Genomic DNA, 23,723 nt, shown 5'->3' on the forward strand with positions numbered 1-23,723 from the left:
TTTGATAATTTCAAATGTTCTCAGCAGGATTTCACATCTGCAAACCCGGAACTCTGGAGCACAACATAAACCCGAAGCTGAAGCCATTTCCCCTCCAGGGTGAAAATGGACAGAAGCTGTTATAAGCAGAATAAATGTTGCTCTCCTTAATGCGCATGGTTGGATGCTTCATGGAGTGAGGTCGGGTTATTTAAGCTTTTGAAATGGAGTGCAGTAAAAGGGGCAGGTGGGGTAATGAAATATAAAGAGGAGAAAAGATGAAGATACCAAAAAACAGAGAACAATAGGATGGGAATCAAAAAGTAAGATTGCAAAATAGAGGGAGATTCAATTTTTTTTTAAAACGTATTCCTATAGTGCCTCTCACAATCCTGGTTCATCTCACAGAACATTACAGCAAGATTCAATATTTTTGAAGTGTGAATCCTGTGTTGACATTGGAAAGGTTCCAGCCAATGTTACAATGCAAGTTCCCAAGCGATCAAGTACTGTAATGCCCCTGTCCCACTTGGGAAACCTGAACGGAAACCTCTGGAGACTTTGCGCCCCACCCAAGGTTTCCGTGCGGTTCCCGGAGGTTGCAGGTGGTTGCCGGAGGTTGCAGGTAGTGGAAGCAGGTAGGGAGACTGACAAAAACCTCCGGGAACCACACGGAAACCTTGGGTGGGGTGCAAAGTCACCAGAGGTTTCCATTCAGGTTTCCAAAGTGGGACAGGGGCATTAGTCCATTTCAGTATTGTTGGTCCAAGGATAAATAGTGACAAGCACACCAGGGAGGATGTCTTTGAAATAGCACAATTGGATCATTCCGACACACCAGAGCTTTGGTCGAATAGCTCGTCTAATAGAGATAGCAGCTCTGACCGTGCAGCACAGCTTCAGTCATGGCTAGGTTAGTTTAGTGTAGTTTAGAGATACAGAGTAGAAACAGTGCCTTCGGTCCACCGAGTCTGCGCTGACCAGTGAACACCCCAGACACTAGCACTATCCCACACACTAGGGACAATTTACCATTTATGGAAGCCAATTAACCTACAAACCCGTACGTCTGTGGAATGTGGGAGCAAACTGGAGCTCCCAGAGAAAACCCACGCTGCCACGGGGAGAACGTACAGACTCCGTACAGACAGCATCTGCAGCCAGGATCGAACCAGGGTCTCCGGCACTGCGCCACCGTGCTGCCAGAATGCACACCAAAATGCCAGGTGCAAACTGTTTTCAAAACAAAGTACATTTTTTTAAATCCTGAAAAATGATCAGAAACAGCAGGAAATACTTGGCATGCAAGGCAGCATTTGTGGAGGCCCTGCTTTGCCTGCAAATGCTGTGATTTAAAATTATTGGCATCAAAATATAATCTTTATTTCCAGTTGTGTGTGCCCTCACAGTGGCAAAACCATCACAGCAGGAGTGCAATGTTTTGCTTGCAGACAAGAAGTGTTGGAGGTACGAAACAATATTGTATTAATATACTGAGCAAAGACCAAGAAAAGTAAATGTTTCCATTTAAGTCCAGCAACAACAGTTATAACATGGAGATTTTCCAAGCAGGTTGGAATCAAATGAACCATTTCATTCATTTGATTATAATATAAACAACATATTGAATTTGTAATCAAACATTAATCCCCTCAAACTATTGACATGTTTACACAGAAACTACTGTGACGGAAAGGAAGATCAGTCCTATATTTGAAAGGTGAATTAAAAAAGAGTTCCTTCTTTAATAGCTACAGAAATTCAATTAATTAACGTTGCAATATTGAAGTCGCAGGCTTACAACAATCTATCAGCAGTAAATACGTGGCATGTAAGGCAGGCTCTAATTGTTGTAATCTGAAGATTATGTCACAAGAACACGAGAAAACTGGACGAGGTGAAAGCCATCCCTCAAGCTTGCCCCACATTCATACAATTATTCGCATCTGTTTCAAGCTTCAACTCTTCCTTGCAATTTCCCATAACTTTCAATTCCTTATGGATGTGGAGAAGATGTTTCCACTAGTGGGAGAGTCTTGGATGTGGAGAGGATGTTTCCATGCGTGAGAGAGTCTAGGACTAGAGGTCATAGCCTCAGAATTAAAGGACGTTCCTATAAGAATGAGATGAGGAGGAATTTCTTTAGTCAGAACGTGGTGAATCTGTGGAATTCTTCACTCCAGAAGGCTGTGGAGGCCATCAATGGATATTTTTAAGGCAGAGATAGATAGATTCTTGATTAGTAAGGGTGTCAGCAGCTATGGGGTGAATGGGGTTAGGAGGCAGAGATAGATCAGCCATGATTGAAGGGCAGAGTAGACTTAATGGGCCGAATTACCCAATTCTGCTCCTATCACTTATGACCTTACCAAAAATTTACATAACCCCTCTTTAAATACCTCTTCTGATCTAGGTTCTAGAATTCCACATGGCAGTTCCACAAATTTCACAGATTTGTCACACTCAAGAGAAGATTCCCACATACCTCAGTTTTAAATGACTGGTTCATTATATTGTCACCCTGTCTCCTTACCTGAAACTCTCCCACTGGTGGAAACCTCTTATTATCTGTCCTCAGTTAGGATATGTTTCAATAAGATCTTCCTTCATCTTCTAAACTCTTCCGAACCTCTTTAGCCATTCATGATAGAGCAATTATCTCATCCCAGGCCATAAATTCTTGATTCCTAACAGTTTCCTCTAGTTTCCTTGCACCTTCCCTTTGAGAGTTGCTTAACACTTGCGTGCCTAAGCCTTACCTGGCCATGCTAAACTACCAGTAGTAAAAGGCAGATTGCTTCAATTTCACATAACAGAGTGGCTGAGAGCTTAAGGGAGCAAAGGAAATTGACTTGAGGCAAAAAAAAGACATAGAAAGCGAGTGAACTAGGAAAAGAGAGAGTGGGAGGATGTAAGAATTACAATGTGTGATGTGCTGTGCTTTTGTGTAATATTCAAACAGGTGATGGGAAATATAATGCTGCACAGAGATGAACTTTGGAATTTTTTTATTTTTTTTAAACGGGAAGAAATGTTGGTATGGTCATTAAATATATCCTAAATTTCTAAACATCCACAGAGAAAGCAAAAAAAAAGACACAAAAAACAAATGAGGGCAAACTCTGTGGTTGGGCAACAGCTGGAGGAATAGGGAGGAAGCTGGAGGGAATATTTTATAAAGTAAGCGAGTCAAAAGAAACAGAATGTTTTTATCAAGTTGAAGTGATAGAAGTTTACAGGTTTGAGGTTTGCAAAAGATATGAATACATGGAAAATTACCCTCGCAATCTCTGAACATCCCTTTATGCATGGCAGACAATTAAATACTTTTGAGTTTGGTTACCATTAAAATGTAACGCCAAAGCAGCAATCGATTTGCACACAGCAAGGCTCTTTAAAGATTACTCAAGATAAGTGATCTGTTCATCTATTTTTATTGTGTTGGGATAATTCTGACCTTGTGCAGTGATGTTGGATATAAAGCCCCTGTCCCATGTAGGAGAGCTGAACAGCAACCTCTGGTGACCTTGCCATGAGGTCACCGGAGGTTTTGGTCACTCTCCCTAATGGTCGAAAGTGTTTTCCGCGTGGTCGAGGCTTCATCTAGGTGGCTGCTATTTTTTCATCAAGATTAAAACAGGCCTCGACTAAAAATAGGTTGCCGTTTTAAAAATCGATAATTTTTTTGTCGCATGTCTAATCAAAGCCGGGCTTTCTTGATAGTCGAGGAAGGTTTTCAACATATGCATGAGAGGTGGTAGGAGGTTGCAGGTCACCTCGACCTTGATTTTTTTTTGGGTGGTGGGCAAGGTCACCCTGTTTAGATCTCCTAAGTGGGACAGGGGGGTCACCCATTAAATTCCTCTCCCATTTCAATGGGTTTAAGAGAAATGAAAAGAGGGAATAATGTAGAATGGTCCAGTCCATTATATAGTTGAATAAATATGCAGCCATACTTTACATTTATATCACCAGAATAAATGGCATCCGAGCCAAAACTGTCTATATTTCATTACGAGTTCAAATGAAAATTCATATACCCCCATGTTTTTTAGAATAATAGCTAAAATATTGGAAAAGTTAAACCCCTGTCCCACGGTACGAGTTCATTCCAAGAGTTCTCCCGAGTTTGCCTCGATTCGAATTCGGAGATTTACGGCAATGGCCACTCGTCGGTACTCGGGGCTCTCGTGGACATTTTTCATCATGTTGAAAAATCTTGACGAGTCTTCCCGTGCTTAGCTGCCATTAGCGAGTCTTCCCGAGTACCTGCCGTTACCGCTAAGAGACGTCCCCGAGCTCCGACGTACCCGCTACGTTCATTCTCCGTGCTTACCACGAGTTTGATTCTTTTTTTAAACTCGGGAGAGCTCTTGGAATGAACTCGTACCGTGGGACAGGGCTATTAACATTATAAAATTGTCGAATGATACAACACAGCAGACCTTCAGCAGGGCCCAACTAAAAAGTGAATGGATAAATACATTTAATGGAAACAATTTATAGGACTTTGAGAGAAAAGCAAGGAAGCCACTGGAACCATAATAATAAATCTCTTCTGCATCCTATCAAAGATATTGCATTCCTTCTCGAAGTCTTTGGCTCAGGTCTGATAGCTTAACGGGTACGTCAATGGACAATAAACCAGAGGCATAAATTAAAGATTCAGAGAGAAGTTCAAAACCTGGCAGCTAAGGAATTTGAATCGAAGTAATCAAATAAAATGTAGAATAAAAAGCTTTACATTAGAAACAGGAGTATAAAACTACCAGATGATCATTAAAGAGCATTAAAACAGCAAATTACAGAGTAATCAATTTATCCAAACATTTAAAGCAAAGATGTACTTTTTTTTTTAAAAAGAAAAATAAGCTCCTGCAATCAAACCTTCTGGTAGATCCAGGCAGACATTAGTTATGTCTATGAGCCATAGAAAAGCAAGCAGTAACACTTTGCTGGTAATTTCTAGAAGGACTGCAGGATGTCTCTGTGAAAATCGTGACAATTTAATTGATTGCCCTCCAATCCACAATAGTTAATTTTAAAATCAAGCAGTGTGAAGAGCAGGTCCATTCATTCAGTGCATGAAAGGATAATTACGTTCATCAGGAAGCCTAATTGGATAACTCAAAGTGATAACTGATACAATGGATTAAACTCAAGCCTTGGCACTAAAGTACAGATGAGATCAGGTTTAAGCAGGATGCATTTAACATCATCTTGCCCAGTTCCGTCCGGCATGATTCTAAATCTCCCGATTGCTACACAGTGGCTGTGGCACCAACAATGGTGAGCAGAGGACTGATGCCATTATAAGCACAGGGTGATGAGCTCCAAATACCAGGGAGCAAGGCAGACAACCGAAAATCAACCATTGTGAATTTCTTCTCCTTTATAACTTGATGGTGCACAAGATTGCAGCTATCACAATTATTTAGATTTAAATAATGAAGAGAAAATGCTACAGTAATCCCACCCACTTGATGGTAAACCAAAGGGCTTTAACAGAGGATCCTCCTTGCATCTGTTGGTTCCCCGATTTTAACAATACCATCAAAACTCTACAGTACCCATTTCCCCATTGCCCCAGCATCTTCCCCATTCCCCACCTCCCTACACCCTGTGCATGCCTCCTTCTCCCCCCATCCCAACCCCACCCTATCCATTCCCCTGGTAGACAAAAAATGCAGGAGAAACTCAGCGGGTGAGGCAGCATCTATGGAGAGAAGGAATAGGCGACGTTTCGGGTCGAGATCCTTCTTCAGATCTTCAGAAGAAGGATCTCGACCCGAATGCTGCCTCACCCGCTGAGTTTCTCCAGCATTTTTTGTCTACCTTCGATTGTTCCAGCATCTGCAGTTCTTTCTTAAACTATCCATTCCCCTCACCTGCTCACCTCATTTATAACATTGAATGAGTCAGAGTGATTTGATAACAAACAGAAGCATTGTTTGCGTTATATGCAGAGGGAGAATTAGTCTCAGAGTAAAAACTCCTCGATGTATTATCCATGGGAACACTTTGTCCTTTCGCAAGAGCCAAGAAGCACTTCAATGGTTTCAAAGATTTTGTCAGACCGAGAAACATATCGGACTTTCCACAATATCTTGAATTTAAAATCACATTCAATATTGCAAGGGAGAAGATAATTCTATCCAATGAGATATCAAAGAAAGGTACCTCTGTTCGATGTACAAGCATCCACTTTGCATCTTCTTCTTCCTTATAGAATTCTAAATAAGGGTCAGATTTCCCAAAGAGATCCTAAAAAGAGAAAAAAAATCAAGTGAAAAAACAAAGTCCAAATGCAAACTTGTTCATTCTACCAATGAACTTTGGTAACATTTTGTACCTTAAAGTGAATAACTGGGCATTGCTACCTAATGACTCTGACGTCCATGAGCAACCTAGAGTTTGCTGCCCTGGATGAACATTATTCCCACTATTCCCTTCACTGCTCTGGCACTGGTCTTTAAACTGGCTGTGGGAAAATCCACATCAAAAAGTATTGTCTTTAGGAGTGAGTGTGTGGCAACATTCCTTAACGAACCCCTATCTGAGATGTAGATGAAAGAGACTGTGCAGACAAGGAGGGAAGTTAACGGACACAGAATGGAACGGAATCAATAGGCACATCCAGCAATGGAGGGACTTGAAAGGGCACCCCTAATTTCCAAGAGATGTCAGTGGACACCTTTAACAACAGATTTCAATGGGCACTTTTAATGATGGACACAACTGACAATGGAGAGGCATCTGACAATGGGCGGCAAAGTGGCGCAGTGGTAGAGTTGCTGTCTTACAGTGCCAGAGACGCGGGATGGAGGAGTTTGTACATTCTGTATGCAGTTTGTACATTCTCCAAACTCCACACTCCAAAGACGTACAGGTTTGCTAATTAACTTTGGTTAAAAAATTGTAAATTGTCCCTATTGTATAGGATAGCGCTAGTGTATGGGGTGATCGGCATGGACTCGGTGGGCCGAAGCACCTGTTTCCTCGCTGTATCTCTTGGTTCTTGGTCCTCCAAAATATTCCAAATGGAATTTAAACTGGAGGTGGTGAAGGGAGGGCTTAAGCCAGAAAGGGTTATTGGGAAGACAGAGCTACTTTAAATTTAGTTGCATCTGGTTGGGTAACTATAGTTATAGATATATATATCTCTGAAGTCTAATGTCAAAATCTATGGAGAGATATCTATAGATGCAACGGACAATGGAGAGATATCCACAGGCACAGTTAAAATGGAATAAAGTCCATGAGCACAGCTCACAAGGAAGGGGTTAATAGTAACAGTTGACGGTAGAGTAAAGTTAATGAAGAGAGAAGTTAATGTGCACATCTATCAATAGAATGACGACCGTGTGATGTGCCTATGAGTAAGAATTTCACTGTTCTGTTCCAGTGCATCTGGCAATTAAATATTCTTGACTCTTGTGCACATTATCAATGAGATGATGTCACCATGCACATTATCTATCAATGGAATGATATCATCATGCACATTATCTATCAATGGAATGATGTCATTGTGCATATTATCTATCAATGGAATGATGTCAATGGAATGATGCACATCCAGCAACAAAGAAAATTAAAGAGTTCGACAAGGAACGAGTGGGAAGTCTGCCCTGTCGACAGGGAATGGACATGTCAGGGGCTAGATACAAAGACAACTGGACCTTTTCTCAGATACCCTGTAGATCACTTTATCAATTCCAATGTTATTCTTTTTGAAGGGAACATGTTCCTGCTTAAACTATCCAGAAAATGTGCAGCTGATGTGATTTGCAGTTGCCTTTAACGTTTCTTCAACAAAGAAACTACCTAACTACCTTAGCGCTCTCACCAGTTTGTGAACCCTAATGATTACTGTCATCCAACAGCCTGCAATTATAGAGTTCAATCTGTTTACGCTAAAAAAGGTCCTTACAGCAGCACAATTGAAGGAAGAATGAATTAAGAACTAATGTTAAAAATGTTTTCAGTTACTTTATTTTATCTCAGTGAAATGTACAAAATTACTATGGTGCAACTATATTAAGAATCAATTGTAAATATATATTGAAATGTAAAATGGGGTTTATAGTGCTCCAGGTGATTACAGCAATGAATGACTATCCTAATGATATAATTGAAAGGTTCACAAGGTTAATTCCCGGGATGGCAGGACTGTCATATCCTGAGAGAATGGAGCAGCTGGGCTTGCATACTCTAGAATTTAGAAGGATGAGAGGATATCTTATTGAAACATATAAGATTATTAAGGGTTTGGACACGCTAGAGGCAGGAAACATGTTCCCGATGTTGGGGGAGTCCAGAACCGGGGGCCACAGTTTAAGAATATGTGGTAAGCCATTTAGAATGGAGATTAGGAAACACTTTTTCACACAGAGTTTTGAGTCTGTGGAATTCTCTGCCTCAGAGGGCGGTGTAGGCCGGTTCTCTGGATACTTTCAAGAGAGAGCTAGATAGGGCTCTTAAAGATAGCGGAGTCAGGGGATATGGGGAGAAGGCAGGAACGAGGCACTGATTGTGGATGATCAGCCATGATCACATTGAATGGTGGTGCTGGCTAGAAGGGCCGAATGGCCTACTCCTGCACCTATTGTCCATTATCTATTGATATTATTTTTCAAGTGATGTACTCTTCTCAGGAATATTACAGATTGTACAATATTCAGGTGCAGAAATCACCCATCCTCAACGAACACGTATCATATTCCCTGCCATTTAGTTGGCATTGACTATATACAAAGGTACCACACTAAAGCTTTATTTTACCTTCAATGCATCTAGCGCACAAAACATGCAGGGATACAACTGAAGTCACTGGTCACAATTTACATGCATGTCTGCAGTTGTGCACTGATCTTTCCTATTCTTTGCAGATGATCTGTTATGGCAGAAATTGCAAGCCCTGGATGGATACTTCCCACCATCAGAGTTACCTGCAACTGCTTTGGGCAGCCTTGACAAATGGGATAATTAAGAGAATCAACACAAAAAGCCGGAGTAACTCAGCGGGTCAGGCAGCATCTCTGGAGAAAAGGAATATGTGGCGTTTTGGGTTGAGACACTTAATTAAGAGAATATGTGTTTGCTCCAGAGCCAATGTCCAATAAGAAATCAGCAAAACCAAAAGTGGTGGCACTGATTTTGAAGCCTTGAAACAATCACTTTGTAGTGTCAGGACATAAGTGACAGGGGTAGAATTAGGCCATTTGGCCCATCAAGTCTACTCCGCCATTCAATCAAAGCTGATCTATCTCTCCCTCCTGACCCCATTCTCCTGCCTTCTCCCCATAACCTTTGACACCTGTACTTATCAAAAATCTATCTATCTCTGCCTTAAAAATATCCACTGACTTGGCCCCCACGGCGTTCTATGGCAAATAATTCCACAGATTCACCGCCCTCTGACTAAATACATTTCTCCTGATCTCCTTTCTAAAAGAACATCCTTTAATTCTAAGGCTATGACCTCTAGTCCCAGACTCGCCCACAAGTGGAAATATCCTCTCCACATCCAAGCTTTTCATATTCTACATGTTTCAATGCGTTCCCCCCTCATTCTTGTATACTCCAGAGAGTACAGACCCAGTGCCGACAAATGCTCATCATAAGTTAACCTACTTCACCAAGGAAGTGACTTGGACACTGCCAATGCTCAGCAGGGATAATTGAGCATTACTATAGCATTCTGTCACATCTTTTTAGACCCCACGCTGGTTTCTTATGGACTAGCACGTGTGCCAAAAATCTATGAGACAAGCCCACGGACTCAAAACTCCTTCATGAAGATCACCATAGTGTTTCACGAGAGCTTGGTTTCACAGGAACATTACAATGGAACATTTTGCACGGATGATCAGAAATGCAATGGAATGATATGAATCAATCCGTTCTTTGCAAGTTTTTTTCTCTGAAAATTATACCTTTTTGTCCAGTTTTCTTCCAGCCATACTAAGAGTGATTACTCTGTTATCTGAGATTTCTTGAGCACATATCTGTGACAACACAAGAGGTAGAATTAACAGTTCATATTTTAAATATTCACAGCCAGTTGCCAACCAACACATCTGCTGGATAGTAGGATGTGCGGTTAGAATTCATATCAGCATAAACTAGAATAAAGTCCAGATGTACAAATCAAGTATTCAAACTCTGTATTTTTTCTTGAAGATAAATCAACCGACCCCACTTACACTTGGACAATATTTGTTTGCATAATTTAAAAATAAACTTATTTTTAAATGATAAAAACCCCCGTCCACCAGATATTAAAGAAGTTCCCCCTCATGTTACCCCTAAACTTCACTCCCTACTCTCAGTGGGAAAAGCTTTTCCACGTCAACTCTGTCTATCCCTCTCACTGCTCCCGTAAAGCATGCGTGCACACCTTGGACATTGAATGTAAGTACGTAATTTTTATTTATATAGCACTTTTAAATCAAATCATGTTGAAGTCAAAGTACTTTACATAGAAAAAAAATTAGATTACCATACATCCATATAAAATAAAAAAGAAGTAAAAAGACACAATACACCATAGGATTCAACATGAACATCCCCCCACAGCAGAATCAACACTTTCCACTGTGAGGGAAAGGCACCAGGAAGTCCAGTCCTCCTCCTAGACAACCCGAGGTTGGGGCCTGTTAACATCTATCAAATATCGAGTGCTGCTTCCACTAGTATCCCCAGCCATATTTCCTAATTCTTTCATCTCCTGCTAAATTACCAGCTTACACAGGGGAATTGAGGAGATTGCTCAACACAACCAATGATTTGATCTGTCTGCTGAACCAAGTCTCTCTGCCATTTAATTTACTTTGATTTACTTTAGGGCTGTGCAGCTGGTAGAGCTGCTGCTGCCTCAGAGCACCAGAGACCCAGGTTCGATCCTGACCTCAGGTGCTGCCTGTGTGGAGTTTGCATGATCCCCTGTGACCACGAGAGTCTCCTCTCGTTTCCTACTACATCCCAAAGACATGCGGGTGTGTAGGTTAATTGGCCTCTGTAAATTCCCCCTGGTGTGTAAAGAGTGGATGAGAACGTGGGATAACATAGAACTAGTGTGAATGAGTGGTCGGTGTGAACTTATTGAGACGAAGGGTCTATTTCCATGCTCTTTCCATATCTAAACAATGAAACTAAACAAAACATGATGGATTGTGTTAAACATGACAATACCATTATTGTTCCTTTTCCGGCAGGTTTCCCATTCGTCAGGAAAAGTGGTCGTGTCATCTTCTTGCATGAAACGATCTGCGCCATTAATCAAAAGTTTACTTTTAGTAAGCAAGTTTTTGAGGGATCGTGTGATGACAATTCATGCTGAAATTACACTGATGATCAGACCTACCACTCCGAGAGTACATGAAAATTCCCCAAGAAAGTCATGCTCATAAAGCTGTTTACTGGATTTGTCTTGGTCAAATAAGGCAAATTTCAGTTTCTGCACTTCTTCAAAATGATAGTCCACCACAAACTTCTTTGCAAATACTGGGTTTAGATTGTTCACGGCTGTCTCTGTCCTTCCAATCTGTCAGGGAAAAGCCAATATAACAGGAATGGTTAAAAAACATCATAAGAAAGAGGAAATCCAAGTTTCCACCCGAAACGTCACCTAATCCTTTTCCCCAGAGACGCTGTCTGACCCGCTGAGTTACTCCAGCTTTTTGTGCCTATCTTCGGTGTAAACCAACATCTATAGTTCCTTGATCGTAGAAGGATCTCGACTCATAACGCCACCCATTCCTTGTCTCCAGGGATGCTGCCTGGCCCGCTGTGTTAGTCCAGCTTTTTGTGTCTATCTGCAATTACTTCCTACGCAATGGGAACTGTGTCAGGGTGTGGCTTCATCCTTAACCCCTCTGTGTTGTGGCAAGTTGCATGGGTGAAAAATCCAGCATTTACTCCAGCTCTCTGTGAAGCATTGCGGATGGTATGCATCGACCTCTGCGGCCCGCTGCTGTACTTGCGGTGAGGGCACGCTCGTATTGTTCACACTGTGCAGCTCTGGTCTTGTGAATTAGTGAGGAAGTTACAAACAGGCTGATATCATTCACTTTCATGAGGAAAACAGCCTGTAAAGATCCAGGAACGTGTTCCTCCTCCCCCGACCACTCTTCATTTGCACCTTCTCCTCTTGTGTCACTCCTTAACCCCTTCCCAATTTCCTCCACTGGTCACTCCAGTGGAGTACCTGGCGTGAGGGGACCCCCGTGAGGGAGGGAGGGGGGAGGGTGGAGGGGGGGGAGGGGGGGGGGAGGTGGAGGGGGATGGGGAAAACAAAGGAGGACCTGTCGCGGGGGTACATTGCAACTTTGTAAGTGCCCTCTAAGTGCTGACTATATGCATACCTTGGGTATGCAAGCAAAGAATTTCACTGTGACTTGTCACATGTGACAATAAAGTTTTCATTCATCCATTCATTCACCACCGCCCCCATTCCTCAATCTCCTCCAATAGTCACTCCTCACTCTCTCCCGCTCCCCCTCATTCTCCTCCTCTGGTGGCTCTTCAATTCAATCTGTTACCCACCTTGTTCTTCATTTGGACAGATACATGGATAAGAAGGGTTTAGAGCGCTATGGGCCAAATCTGGGCAAGTGGGACAAGCCCAGTACGCCAATTTGATGCATGGACAAGATGGCTTGTTGCCGTGCTGTACAGCTCTATGGCTCTATAGTCTCTCCCACCCCGCTCCATTCTCTACAATGCCTTCCCCCATAAAACACGTGGAAGGTGTGTTAAATGCTGATTAAGTGGCATTATCCCAAGTTAAACCAATCACAGTTATTCATTAAGTGACCTACCTCCGACCATTTTCCATTGATTTCCAAGAACACCACACAGAATGGGTCCGATTTCGATGTGACATCTCTGTCCAAGAGATTCTGGCCAGATACGGAGAGCTCCACCTTACAGACACAGTACTGGACTGAGCTGGCGAGCGGTGTGGGTGTCGGGGTTTCAGTGTGCGCCATGTAGCCGTCTCCTTGCGGGTCTGGGATTCACAGAATTGCAAAGGACATCAAGTCAGATATCTTACAGGATGCAACACAGGCCACATAACAATGCCAAACAGTTAGCACTTTCCATATGAGAGAAAACTGGTAGAGAGAGTGCTGGAGTAGCTCAGCGGGTCAGGCAACATCTCAGGAGAAGATGGATAGGCAACATTCTTCCCTCTTTCCATATGACCATATCTCTGTCTGCAGTATAAACGTCGAAAAGCTCTAAAACCATCTTAAATTTCGACAGCCCCTCCAATTAAAGGGGCTTTCCAAATCTTAAAAAGATAAGCGAAAAGCAATTATGACGTGAGAATCTACAGAAATCCGCAAATGGCCACAATCGTAATGATGAGCTAACACCATCTTATTTATCAGTCAACAAATCACCCCTTCCACACCATCCTGAGACCTTATTATTGGTCTCACCATTTCATCAATATGCAACTGTTTGTTTAATTTTTTTCCTTTGGTTTCTAAGGTGGTCCCAATGAGGTTTCCCATTTCCTGTTAGGGTGGTGGTACAGTGGCACAGCAGTAGAGTTGCTGTCTTACAGTGCCAGAGACTCGGGTTCGATCCTGACTATGGGTACTGTCTGGAGAAGTTTGTACCTTCTCCCAGTGACAGCGAAGGTTTTTTCCAGGTGCTCCCGTTTCCTCCTACAATCCACAGACCCATGGGTTTGTGGGTTAATTGGCTTCGGTAAAATTATAAATTGCTCCTAGTATGTGTAGGATAGCATTAGTGTATGTTGTAAACGTTGTTCGGCGCAGATTCGGTGGGTTGAAGGGCCTGTTTCCAAGAGCTTAGACGAGTGTCATATGAAGTTCACTGAACTTCCAGGCAGTGTCAAGACCAGTGAATGAATGGTTCCTCAGGGAACAACGGTGGCCGGCCGAGGAGAGGACGTCAGATGCAGGTCGACCAACAGAGGGTGATGGTCGGAGGCCAGCAGCTGTCTGAATCAGGCACTGTTCTTAACTACGCTTGCATGGACTGGACTTGGAAAATGACGTCAAACATGGCGCCTCCTGCATGCGGGCTCACTAGGCTACTTCTCTACACCTGCTAATGTTGATACTCTACTGGGCTGTTTGTAAGAAAAGAATCTCCTTCGGCATTTGCACTTTGCACATGTGACAATAAGCCACCAGTGACCCACTGAACTCCCACTATACATCATCAGCTTGAAACATATTGGTCAACAATGGCTCCCAGAACATCCCAAAAGATGCACTTCCTCCTCCCCTCTGGCAAATAATCAGGCACAACAGCAGTCAGCGCCAGGAGACGGGCAGAGCAGGAATAATCTTACTCTCTCGTCACCACTGGTCCCTGAGGCTGTGGTCAGCATCAGGGCTAAAATGATCGGGGGCGATAACATCTAATCTTCTTCGTCACGTCTATTTCCCCTTTACCGTGCAGCCTCTCAAGCCGAAGATGGTATTCGCAAGCACTTCATTTACCTTTCTCCTCCCCCCGCAACCTTTTCCTTGTGTCTTTCTGCTGATAGACTAAAGCTGCAGGTTCTCCAGGCTAAAGAGCAAGAAGGTAGCCAGTGTAAACCCTACTACATAAGGGAGATGCCTCTGGTCCTCGCAACGATGCTGCTTTGGACTTGTGATACAGCGTGGAAACAAGCCCTTCGGACCACCGAGTTCATTAGCGCCAACCAGCGATCACCCCGTACAATAGTACTATCCTACACACTCGGGATAATTTACAATTTTACCGAAGCTAACTAACCTTCAAGCCTGTACATCATTGGAATGTGGGAGGAAACCGGAGCACCCGGAAAAATCTTATGTGGTTACAGGGAGAACGTGCAAACTCCGTACAGACAGCACAGTGGTCAGGATCAAACCCGGGACTCTGGCGTTGTAAGGCAGCGACTCTACCGCTGCGCCACCGTGCCGCCATGCTCTCTGTAGGAGAAAATAAAAATAACTTGCCTGGTTTGCAACAGGGATGATCACCGATCCCTCTAATGCAACAGTAGGATGCTGCAAATAGCACCAGTTTCAGCTGAAAAGAGTTTGTGATATAAAGGTTCCCTATCAAGGTGGCCCTTTCACTTTCCAGTTGCCATTTAGCTTCAAACTTGCAGCTGTGGTTGAAACATCTCGTCTGCTTCCATCTCCTCCCTCGTCCAGCAGCTTGTCCCGTTCTCATTCCCCCAGTAATGTTCCACTCCAATGGGATTTTGAATGCATGTCTGGGCGTAATTCGTTTGTGAAGAAGCCATGATTTCATCACATCAATCATTCATCGCATCAATCATTCACACTCCCCCTTTCCGTTATGGAAAGCAAACACACACTGAACTCTCGTACTGTGGTATGAGCTTATAAAGGATGGTGTTAATTGGAGCTCCAAGCTTGCAAACTGCTGCACAGGCATTGAATCGGCATTTCCTGTCTCTCATGCCACACAAACACCTGCTCAATATTAACTCGAGAAGGGAGGCACAAAATACTGGAGTAACCCAGCAGGACAGGCAGCATCTCCGGAGTGACGTTTCGGGTCGAGACCCTTCTTCAGACGTCACCCATTCCTTCTTCCCAGAGATGCTGCCTGTCCTGGTGTAACTCCGGCATTTTGCGTCCATCTTCGATTTAAACCAGCATTTGTAGTTCTAACCTACACATTACTCGAGAAGGTGCTCACAAAAACAGGTTACCAACATGATGCCTAAGATGACTTGTACCACAAAGGAAACGTGTTTGCTTTAACTATTTGGATTCCTACCAGCACCTGCAGCAGCCATAAAACCCACAGTCTGAAACCACTGCACTCAATCCTTTCTTCACATAACGTGTAAAACAATGTTGGTGACACCGTGGTGAATAACCCGACTTCATCTGATCCTTGTGCATCAATAATTTGGTTGAATATTTTGAGATCGTGCAAGCTCCACACTGGCAGGGTTAAACCCCGGCCTCTGGCGCTGTGAATCCACAGCTTCGCCAACTGCGCCACCGTGTAGCTCCCAAAGTTTTCCTTCAGATGAAAACTTCATTAAAAATGTATCCTCTGCTCACGTGAAGAAATTAGCTTATTAGAACAAGCTATTGTGAATTTCTAATTGGCTGGCCGTAATTGATCAAACATTAAAAATTTGCTTCAGAAATAACACGGAAAAGAAATGAGGAGAAATAGATTTGACGAGACGCCGCAAAAAAGACAGTTAATAGAATATTCAATTATAGAGAATGTGGATAGAAATAATTGTAGAATAAAAGGGAAGGCGTTGGATTGTTGTGAGATAGCCTCACGTGTGTGCGCGCACTGGATTAGTTACAGAGAGACACGGAGTTATACAGCACGGAACCAGGCCATTTGGCCTGCTGAGTCCATGCCAGCCATCAACTATTCATTTATACTATTCCAACATTTATCCCACATTTCCATCAACTCCTCCAAATTCTACCACTCACCAATGCACTCAAGGTAAGTCAAGATGGCTAATTAACCTACAAATGTGCATGTCTTTGGGACGTAGGAGGTGACTGGCGCACTCAGAGGAAACCCACAAGATCACAGGGGGAACGTGTAAACTCCACCCAGACAGCATCCGAGGTCGGGTTGGAACCTGGGTCTCTGGCACTGTTAGGCAGCAGTTCTACTAGTGGCGCCACTGTGCCACCCAACCTTTTATTCAATGAATACATCAGTGGACTGGATTCAGGAATTGACAAAACAATATGTTAATGACGGGTGATATCAGCAAATATATCGACTTTTACCCTTAAGAGGGATCAAATATCAGGGAAGGGCATTTGACAGAAAGCAGAAATTTTGTTTTCCACTTTGAAGGTTGTCACGTTTTAGAACCCACCGCATGGTAGTGTGACTGAGACAGAATCTCTCACCATGTTTAAATATTGGCAGTGCCGGGACATGCAGCCTTACAGACCTAGAACTGGAAGGATGGAATTAGCTCAGCCAGTGTGGACACAGGGGGCTGAATTGGCTCTTTCGTGTCACAAATCTTCTGCGATTCAATAAAATGCTCAAGCAAAACATAGAATAGTATTGATAAGACGACAGGCAGCGCGGCAGTCATTAGGTTTTTGTCAGAGTTACAAGAGGGTAGAAGCAGAAATAATTCAACAACTTTTTTTCCCTGGAGTCCAAAGGTTTAAGGGTGTCCAAAGTCACAATTTAAAAAAAATGTTGAGTTGGGACAGTGCAAAGTTAAGGAAACAAAGAAATACTGAAGTACAGGTCAGCAACACGCAAGTTCTTTGGATCAAATCTCTCCTGGTTCAGAGACCACAAGTGCTTTTACAGTGGGAATGAGAGCAATATTAACAATAGATAGTGAGCAGAAGATAGGTATGTGGGAGCTGTGATCATGGAGAAGAACATTTATTTTGGAAGGGTGGGCTAAAGAGCCTGCTTCCATAATGTAATTTTCCGTGGTCCTCTGCAAACAATACGAGGTTCTAACATCACGAGCTAATGAATTCTTTATTTATAACTCCCACTTTATCATTTGTCAACAACACATTGGAGCCTCACAGGCATCAGCTCCGCCGTCTCTGCCCAACTCACTGCTCTCTGCTCAAGAGGAAAAGAGAGTTAATGTTGAAGATAAGACACTAAATGCTGGAGTAACTCAGCAGGACAGGCAGCATCTCTGGAGAGAAGGAATGGGTGACATTTTGGGTCGAGACCCTTCTTAGAAACATAGAAAAATAGGTGCAGGAGTAGGCCATTCAGCCTTCGAGCCAGCACCGCCAATCAATATGATCATCGAAAATCAGTACCCCATTCCTGCTTTTTCCCCCATATCCCTTCATTCCTTTAACCCGAAGAGCTAAATCTAACTCTCTTGAAAACATCCAGTGAATTGGCCTCCAATGCCTACTGTGGCAGAGATTTGCACAGTTCACAACTCTCTGGGTGGAAGCGTTTTTCCTCATCTCAGTCCTAAATGGTCTCCCACATATTCTTAAACTGTGACCCCGGTTTCTGGACTCCCCCAACATCGGGAACATTTTTCCTGCATCTAGCCTGTCCAATCATTAAGAATGTTATATGTTTCTATAACATCCCCTCTCATCCTTCTAAATTCAAGTGAATACAAGTCCAGCCAACTTCAGCAGTCTGCTTTGTTTGCTACTTTTTTTAGAGATATAGCATGGAATCAGGCCCTTCGGCCCACCAAGTCCACACTGACCAGTGATCCCCACACATTAACACTATCCTACACACGCTAGGGACAATTTACACTTACACCAAGCCAAGTAACCTACATACCTGTACGTCTTTAGAGTGTTGGAGGATCTCGGAGAAAATCCACGCAGTCACGGGGAGAGTGTACAATCTCTGCACAGACAGCACCCGTAGACGGGATTGAACCCGGGACTCTGGCACTGCAAGCGCTGTAAGGCAGCAACTCTTCCGCTGCGCTTCTGAGGCCGCCCTAAATTGTGCCCTTTTCAATTGTGTTGCCTCTTTCAGTACTTGGATCCCAAGATCCCTCTGTACATGTTACGCAGGATGGGTTGAGATGCATTATTAAAACTATTTAACTACAGAGAAAGATAATGTAAACAGGATTGGGTGGACCAAACAGCTGCACACAGCATGCCGTGACTTATACATGAGTAAAATACAGTGAGCATGTATGAAGTACGTCACTACCAAATCCACTCAGCTTGATAAAGAAGGGACTTAGTAATTAAACAGAAAAATAACAGTCACTTACATTTAATCACTTTTGGCTGAGAAACATGATAAACAAACTGTCTTGTACATGTTCCCCCGTACATCTGTGTGAAAACATTGTGTTATGCATCATTGGGAGAAGCTCATTCATTTGTCTCCAAATTTCTATTTTCCTGTTTCTCTTGTCTTTTATCCCTTTCCTAATATTTATATTTCTTTTGGATCAGGTTTCAGCGTTTGTATTTAGTGATCTATTGAGGTTTTTAAACCATCCCTCGTCATATCATTCGGGCTCTCACTTTCGCACACGATGGAGGTATGTTTAGAAACATAGAAAATAGGTGCAGGAGTAGGCCATTCGGCCCTTCGAGCCTGCACCGCCATTCAATACGATCATGGCTGATCATCCAACTCAGTATCCGTCTGAAGAAGGGTTTCGACCCGAAACGTTGCCTATTTCCTTCGCTCCATAGATGCTGCTGCACCCGCTGAGTTTCTCCAGCTTTTTTGTGTAACCCTCAGTATCCTGTGCCTGCTTTCTCTCCATACCCCCTGATCCCTTTAGCCACAAGGGCCACATCTAACTCCCTCTTAAATATAGCCAATAAACTGGCCTCAACTACCTTCTGTGGCAGAGAATTCCAGAGATTCGCCACTCTCTGTGTAAAAAATGTTTTTCTCATCTCAGTCCTAAAAGATTTCCCCTTTATCCTTAAACTGTGACCCCTTGTTCTGGACTTACCCAACATCGGTAACAATCTTCCCCCCGGTATTAGTTGAGTTTAGTTTAGTGGTATAGCATGGGAACGGGCCCTTCGGCCCACCGAGACCGGGCTGACCAGCAATTACCTGTACACTAGTTCTATCTTACACACTTGGGAGAATTTATAGAAATCAATTCACCTACAAAACCTGTGTGTCTTTGGAATGTGGGAGAAAACTGGAGCACCCGGAGAAAACCCACACGGTCACGGGGAGAACGTGTAAACGCCACACAAAGAGGATCGAACCGGGGTCTCTGGTGCTGCAAGGCAGCAACTCTACCACTGCGACACAGTGCCGCCCCTATTAATTCTGTTACCTTGTTACAGTGAGAGTTGTTGAAATGCAGTGAGGTGCATCCGTTCATTCTCAATAAGAACAGCAGAAAAATGCAGACACTGAGAGTCTGAAATAAAAATGGTGTATATATTTTGCAGGTGAAGAGAAAACCAGAGCTGACATTTCAAACTGATGACCTTTCATCAGACGCTGCCTGACTTACTGTGTCCATCTAATATTTTCAGCGTTCATGTAGTTTGGACAGGAGCATAAGAGCTAACGAGTAGAATAGTGGTGTCTGATGGCAGTTCAGAGAGTTTCAGTCATTGTTTGCTCTATGAGCCTAACTAACTTGCCATACCATTCCCTCTGCTCAGCATTCCTTGTGATATTACATTCAATAATGCAAATATTGGGAGCAAACACACTGGCAGACAAGAGATACAATGGGCTGAAAAAGATATAAAGTGCTGGAGCACATCGTTCCTCAGATATGGTGCCCAAAATTGCTCACAATATTCCAAATGCCGCCTTACAGAGCCTCAGCATTATATCCCTGTTTTTGTACACAAACCCTCTTGAAATAAATGCGAGCATTTAGTTTGCTTTCTTTGCTACCGATTCGACTTGCAGATTAACCTTTTGGGAATCCTGCACCAGCACGCCCAAGTCCTTTTGCACCTCCGATTTCTGGATTCCCTCCTCATTTAGAAAATAGTGTACGCCTTTACTCCTACTACCAAAATGCATGATTCCACTCTTTGCTACACTGTAACCTCATCCTTCATAATTAACTCTTAAAATCTCACCAACCACCAAAGTCAGACTAAGATCCCACTATAAGAAATGCCAAATATGATTATTTTCTCACAAAGTGCAAAGAAAGTAAACAGTGCTCAATAAATTAACAGCATGATTTGAAGTCACCAGTGACTCCAGCAATGGTTGAGGAGGTCATTGTTCTGTGACTGTAAATCAGCAAAGCCCCAGCTTGATAATAGTGCAAGATCTCAGTCTGGTGGACGCAAGTGTCTCAGGTTAGCTGCGATAAGGAAGGTTTATGTTCTTGTTTAAAACCAAAACAATAACAAAAAAAGACAGGGATGTTGATTGAACAGTGTGCATTAAGCAACACGAGGACAGGTGATTGGGGGCATTCTCTGTACGATGGGTGCAGTTGTCCATAGGATGCCAACTCAACACAAAGGCTGAAAAGTCAGAGGGAACTGAAAGCCGAGCTCTCTTATTAAAAATTTGTTAAATTAGATCTGTCCCTGGAACACAAAAGAGGTTTTCACATTAATCCTTAATGAGATAAGAAAAGTTCAAACTTAACAACGATAAACGAGGGACTACTAATTTATCGAGCTTTTATGGGAGTTTAATATACATTGCCCACACTTAAAATCCTGCTAAATCAGAACCAGTCACGGGGTATTGGAGTCACATAGAAAACAGGCCCTAGGGATAACTGAATCCATGCCAACCATTGAGCACGTATCCAAACTGATGTGAGGGAGACAAAGTGGAGCGGCGGTAGAGTTACAGTCTTTCAGAGTCTCGGGTTCAATCCAGACTACTGGTGCTGCCTGTACGTCTTTAGAGTGTGGGAGGAAACCAGAGCACCCAGAGAAAACCCACGCAGTCACAGGGGGAACGTACAAACTCCATAGTCAGGATCATACCCAGTCCCCCAGCGCTGTAAGGCAGCAATTCTACCGCTACACCACTGCGATGTCCTATCCTCCTCTGATAAGAGGAAATGTTTCTCATTATCTACATTATCTATGACCTCATCAGTCACCTCAAAACCCACAGAACCAACGTGGAAACAAGTCATGGTCACAGAGTCATACAACCTAGAGAGAGGCTTTTGGCCTACTGCGTCTGTGCTATCAAATACCTATCTGAACTAATCCCATTTTTCAGCACTTAGCTTGTGAGCTTCTACGAGTTGACATTTCAAACTAAATCACAATGGTTTGGCAGCTGGCTCACCTGTTTATGGTTCCAATACACCATACACACTCACTGGTCCGGGTTTCACCAGGGGGCTTGTGTTCACTTGATATTCAGAGGGGGCTTTGAATCTTGGGCTCTTCTGAAACTTCTTGGACTGACTATAGAATTCATAATAATACCATACAATATCTTTAAATAAATTTTAAAGTGTATTGCGGTATTAATGTGAATAACATCCATTAGTCGAGAAAATCTGCTCCCGTTGCCTTGAGCAAGTAGGATTTATGGGAGTTCTCTCATAATGGAGTATCTGCCTTCACCACCCCTTCATGCAGTGGGTTCCAGATATCAAACTCTGTCAGAGACACCGTGCCATCTCAGTGCTAGTCAACTGCTTGGATTTATATGGAATTCTCGGTACTGAGGTCAAATTCGTAGACCTGATGATCATACACTTCTGTCCTTAAAATCCGACAATGCAGCGCTCGTTATAATCTGTTATCCTCACAAAGACAACAAACTACATTCAAAATCTGAATTGATAACTGGGTTTTTTTTCCAGAGGAAACAAAAGAAGTGTGCCGTTAAAAAAACAATTGAAATTGAAAAAATTAAACCTGTAAAGAGAAGCATTTTCGGAGCACTTGCAAAGCGAGGAAGTACTTAACAAATGCTGGGACTGCAGAAAGTACTGAGAAACAGAGGCATCGATGTCCAAAGAGCCCCAAAGGCAGCAGCACAGATAGATCAGGCACTTATGAAAGGAATTCAGGAGTTCAGGAGTTCAGTCTGAAGAAGGGTTTCGGCCCGAAAAGTCGCCTATTTCCTTCGCTCCATAGATGCTGCTGCACCCGCTGAGATTCTCCAGCAATTTTGTGTACTTATGAAAGGAACATGGTGTACTTGCTTTTGTTAGCCAGAGCGCTGAATATAAGACTAATGAGGTGATTATGGTACAACTGCAGGATGTCCCTGAGTTACATCAGACCCCCGACTTACAAAAATCCAAGACATAGACACATAGAAAATAGGTGTAAAAGTAGGCCATTCGGCCCTTTGACCCAGCACTGCCATTAAATATGATCATGGCAGATCATCCAAAATCAGTACCCCGTTCCTGCCTTCTCCCCATATCCCTTGATTCCATTAGTCCTAAGAGCTAAATCTAACTCTCTTGAATGCATCCAGTGAATTGGCCTCCACTGCCTTCTGTGGCAGAGAATTCCACAGATTTACAACTCTCTGGGTGAAAAAGTTTTCCCTAACCTCAGTCCTAAATGGCCTACCCCTTATTCTTAAACTGTGGCCCCTGGTTCTGGATCTGCTGGAGGAACCCAGTAGGTCAGGCAGCATCAATGGAGGGAACGGGCTTCCATTACTAACCCTGAGTCACCTCTTAGAACGCACTCTCTTTTAATTAACTGCCGATTGTTTTCTCACTGTTGCTCAGGTCAGCTTCCCACACCCTTTGTGTCAAAGGTAACCCTTTGGTTAAGTAGCATCTTCCACTTATAGAGCAGATGGTCACATCATTGAAAGTAAGCATGCAGGTACAGCAGGCGGCGAAGAAAGCTAATGGCATGTCGGCCTTCATAACACGAGGAGTTGAATATAGGAGCAAAGAGGTCCTTCTGCAGTTGTACAGTGCCCTAGTGAGACTACACCTGGAGTATCGTGTGCAATTTTGGTCTCCAAATTTGAAGAAGGATATTCTTGCTATTGAGAGAGTGCAGCGTAGGTTCACGAGGTTAATTCCCGGTATGGCGGGGCTGTCATATGTTGATAGAATGGAATTTAGAAGGATGAGAGGGAATCTTATTGAAACATTTAAGATTATTAAGGGGTGGAACACACTAGAGGCAGGAAACATGTCCCCGATGTTGGGGGAGTTCGGAACCAGGGGCCACAGTTTAAGAATAAGGGGTAGGCCATTTAGAACTAAGATGAGGAAAACCTTTTTCACTCAGAAAGTTGCGAATCTGTGGAATTCTCTGCATCAGGAGGCCAATTCTCTGGATGCTTTCAAGAGAGAGTCATATAGA

At 43.1% G+C, this 23,723-nt stretch overlaps 1 protein-coding gene across 7 annotated transcripts in view; it reads right to left on the minus strand.

Annotated features, from left to right (window-relative positions):
* cpne2 (copine II) overlaps positions 1 to 23,723 on the minus strand; it is a 149,988-nt gene that overhangs the window by 111,365 nt on the left and 14,900 nt on the right. For 5 of the 7 annotated variants that reach the window (XM_055648552.1, XM_055648554.1, XM_055648550.1 and 2 more), the window contains exons 2-6: positions 12,804 to 12,994; positions 11,348 to 11,527; positions 11,176 to 11,250; positions 9,918 to 9,989; positions 6,160 to 6,243 (exon numbers count right to left, since the gene is read on the minus strand). In XM_055648552.1, coding sequence (XP_055504527.1) covers positions 6,160 to 6,243; positions 9,918 to 9,989; positions 11,176 to 11,250; positions 11,348 to 11,527; positions 12,804 to 12,974 — 582 coding nt within the window. In that variant the 5' untranslated portion in view covers positions 12,975 to 12,994. Of the gene's footprint in view, positions 1 to 6,159; positions 6,244 to 9,917; positions 9,990 to 11,175; positions 11,251 to 11,347; positions 11,528 to 12,803; positions 12,995 to 14,748; positions 14,780 to 18,267; positions 19,119 to 23,723 lie in introns of those variants that run through there. The other 2 variants (XM_055648555.1, XM_055648549.1) reach the window with 2 other exon arrangements.

Source organism: Leucoraja erinacea, chromosome 17 (genome assembly GCF_028641065.1).
Source record: "Leucoraja erinacea ecotype New England chromosome 17, Leri_hhj_1, whole genome shotgun sequence".
Taxonomy (NCBI): domain Eukaryota; kingdom Metazoa; phylum Chordata; class Chondrichthyes; order Rajiformes; family Rajidae; genus Leucoraja; species Leucoraja erinaceus.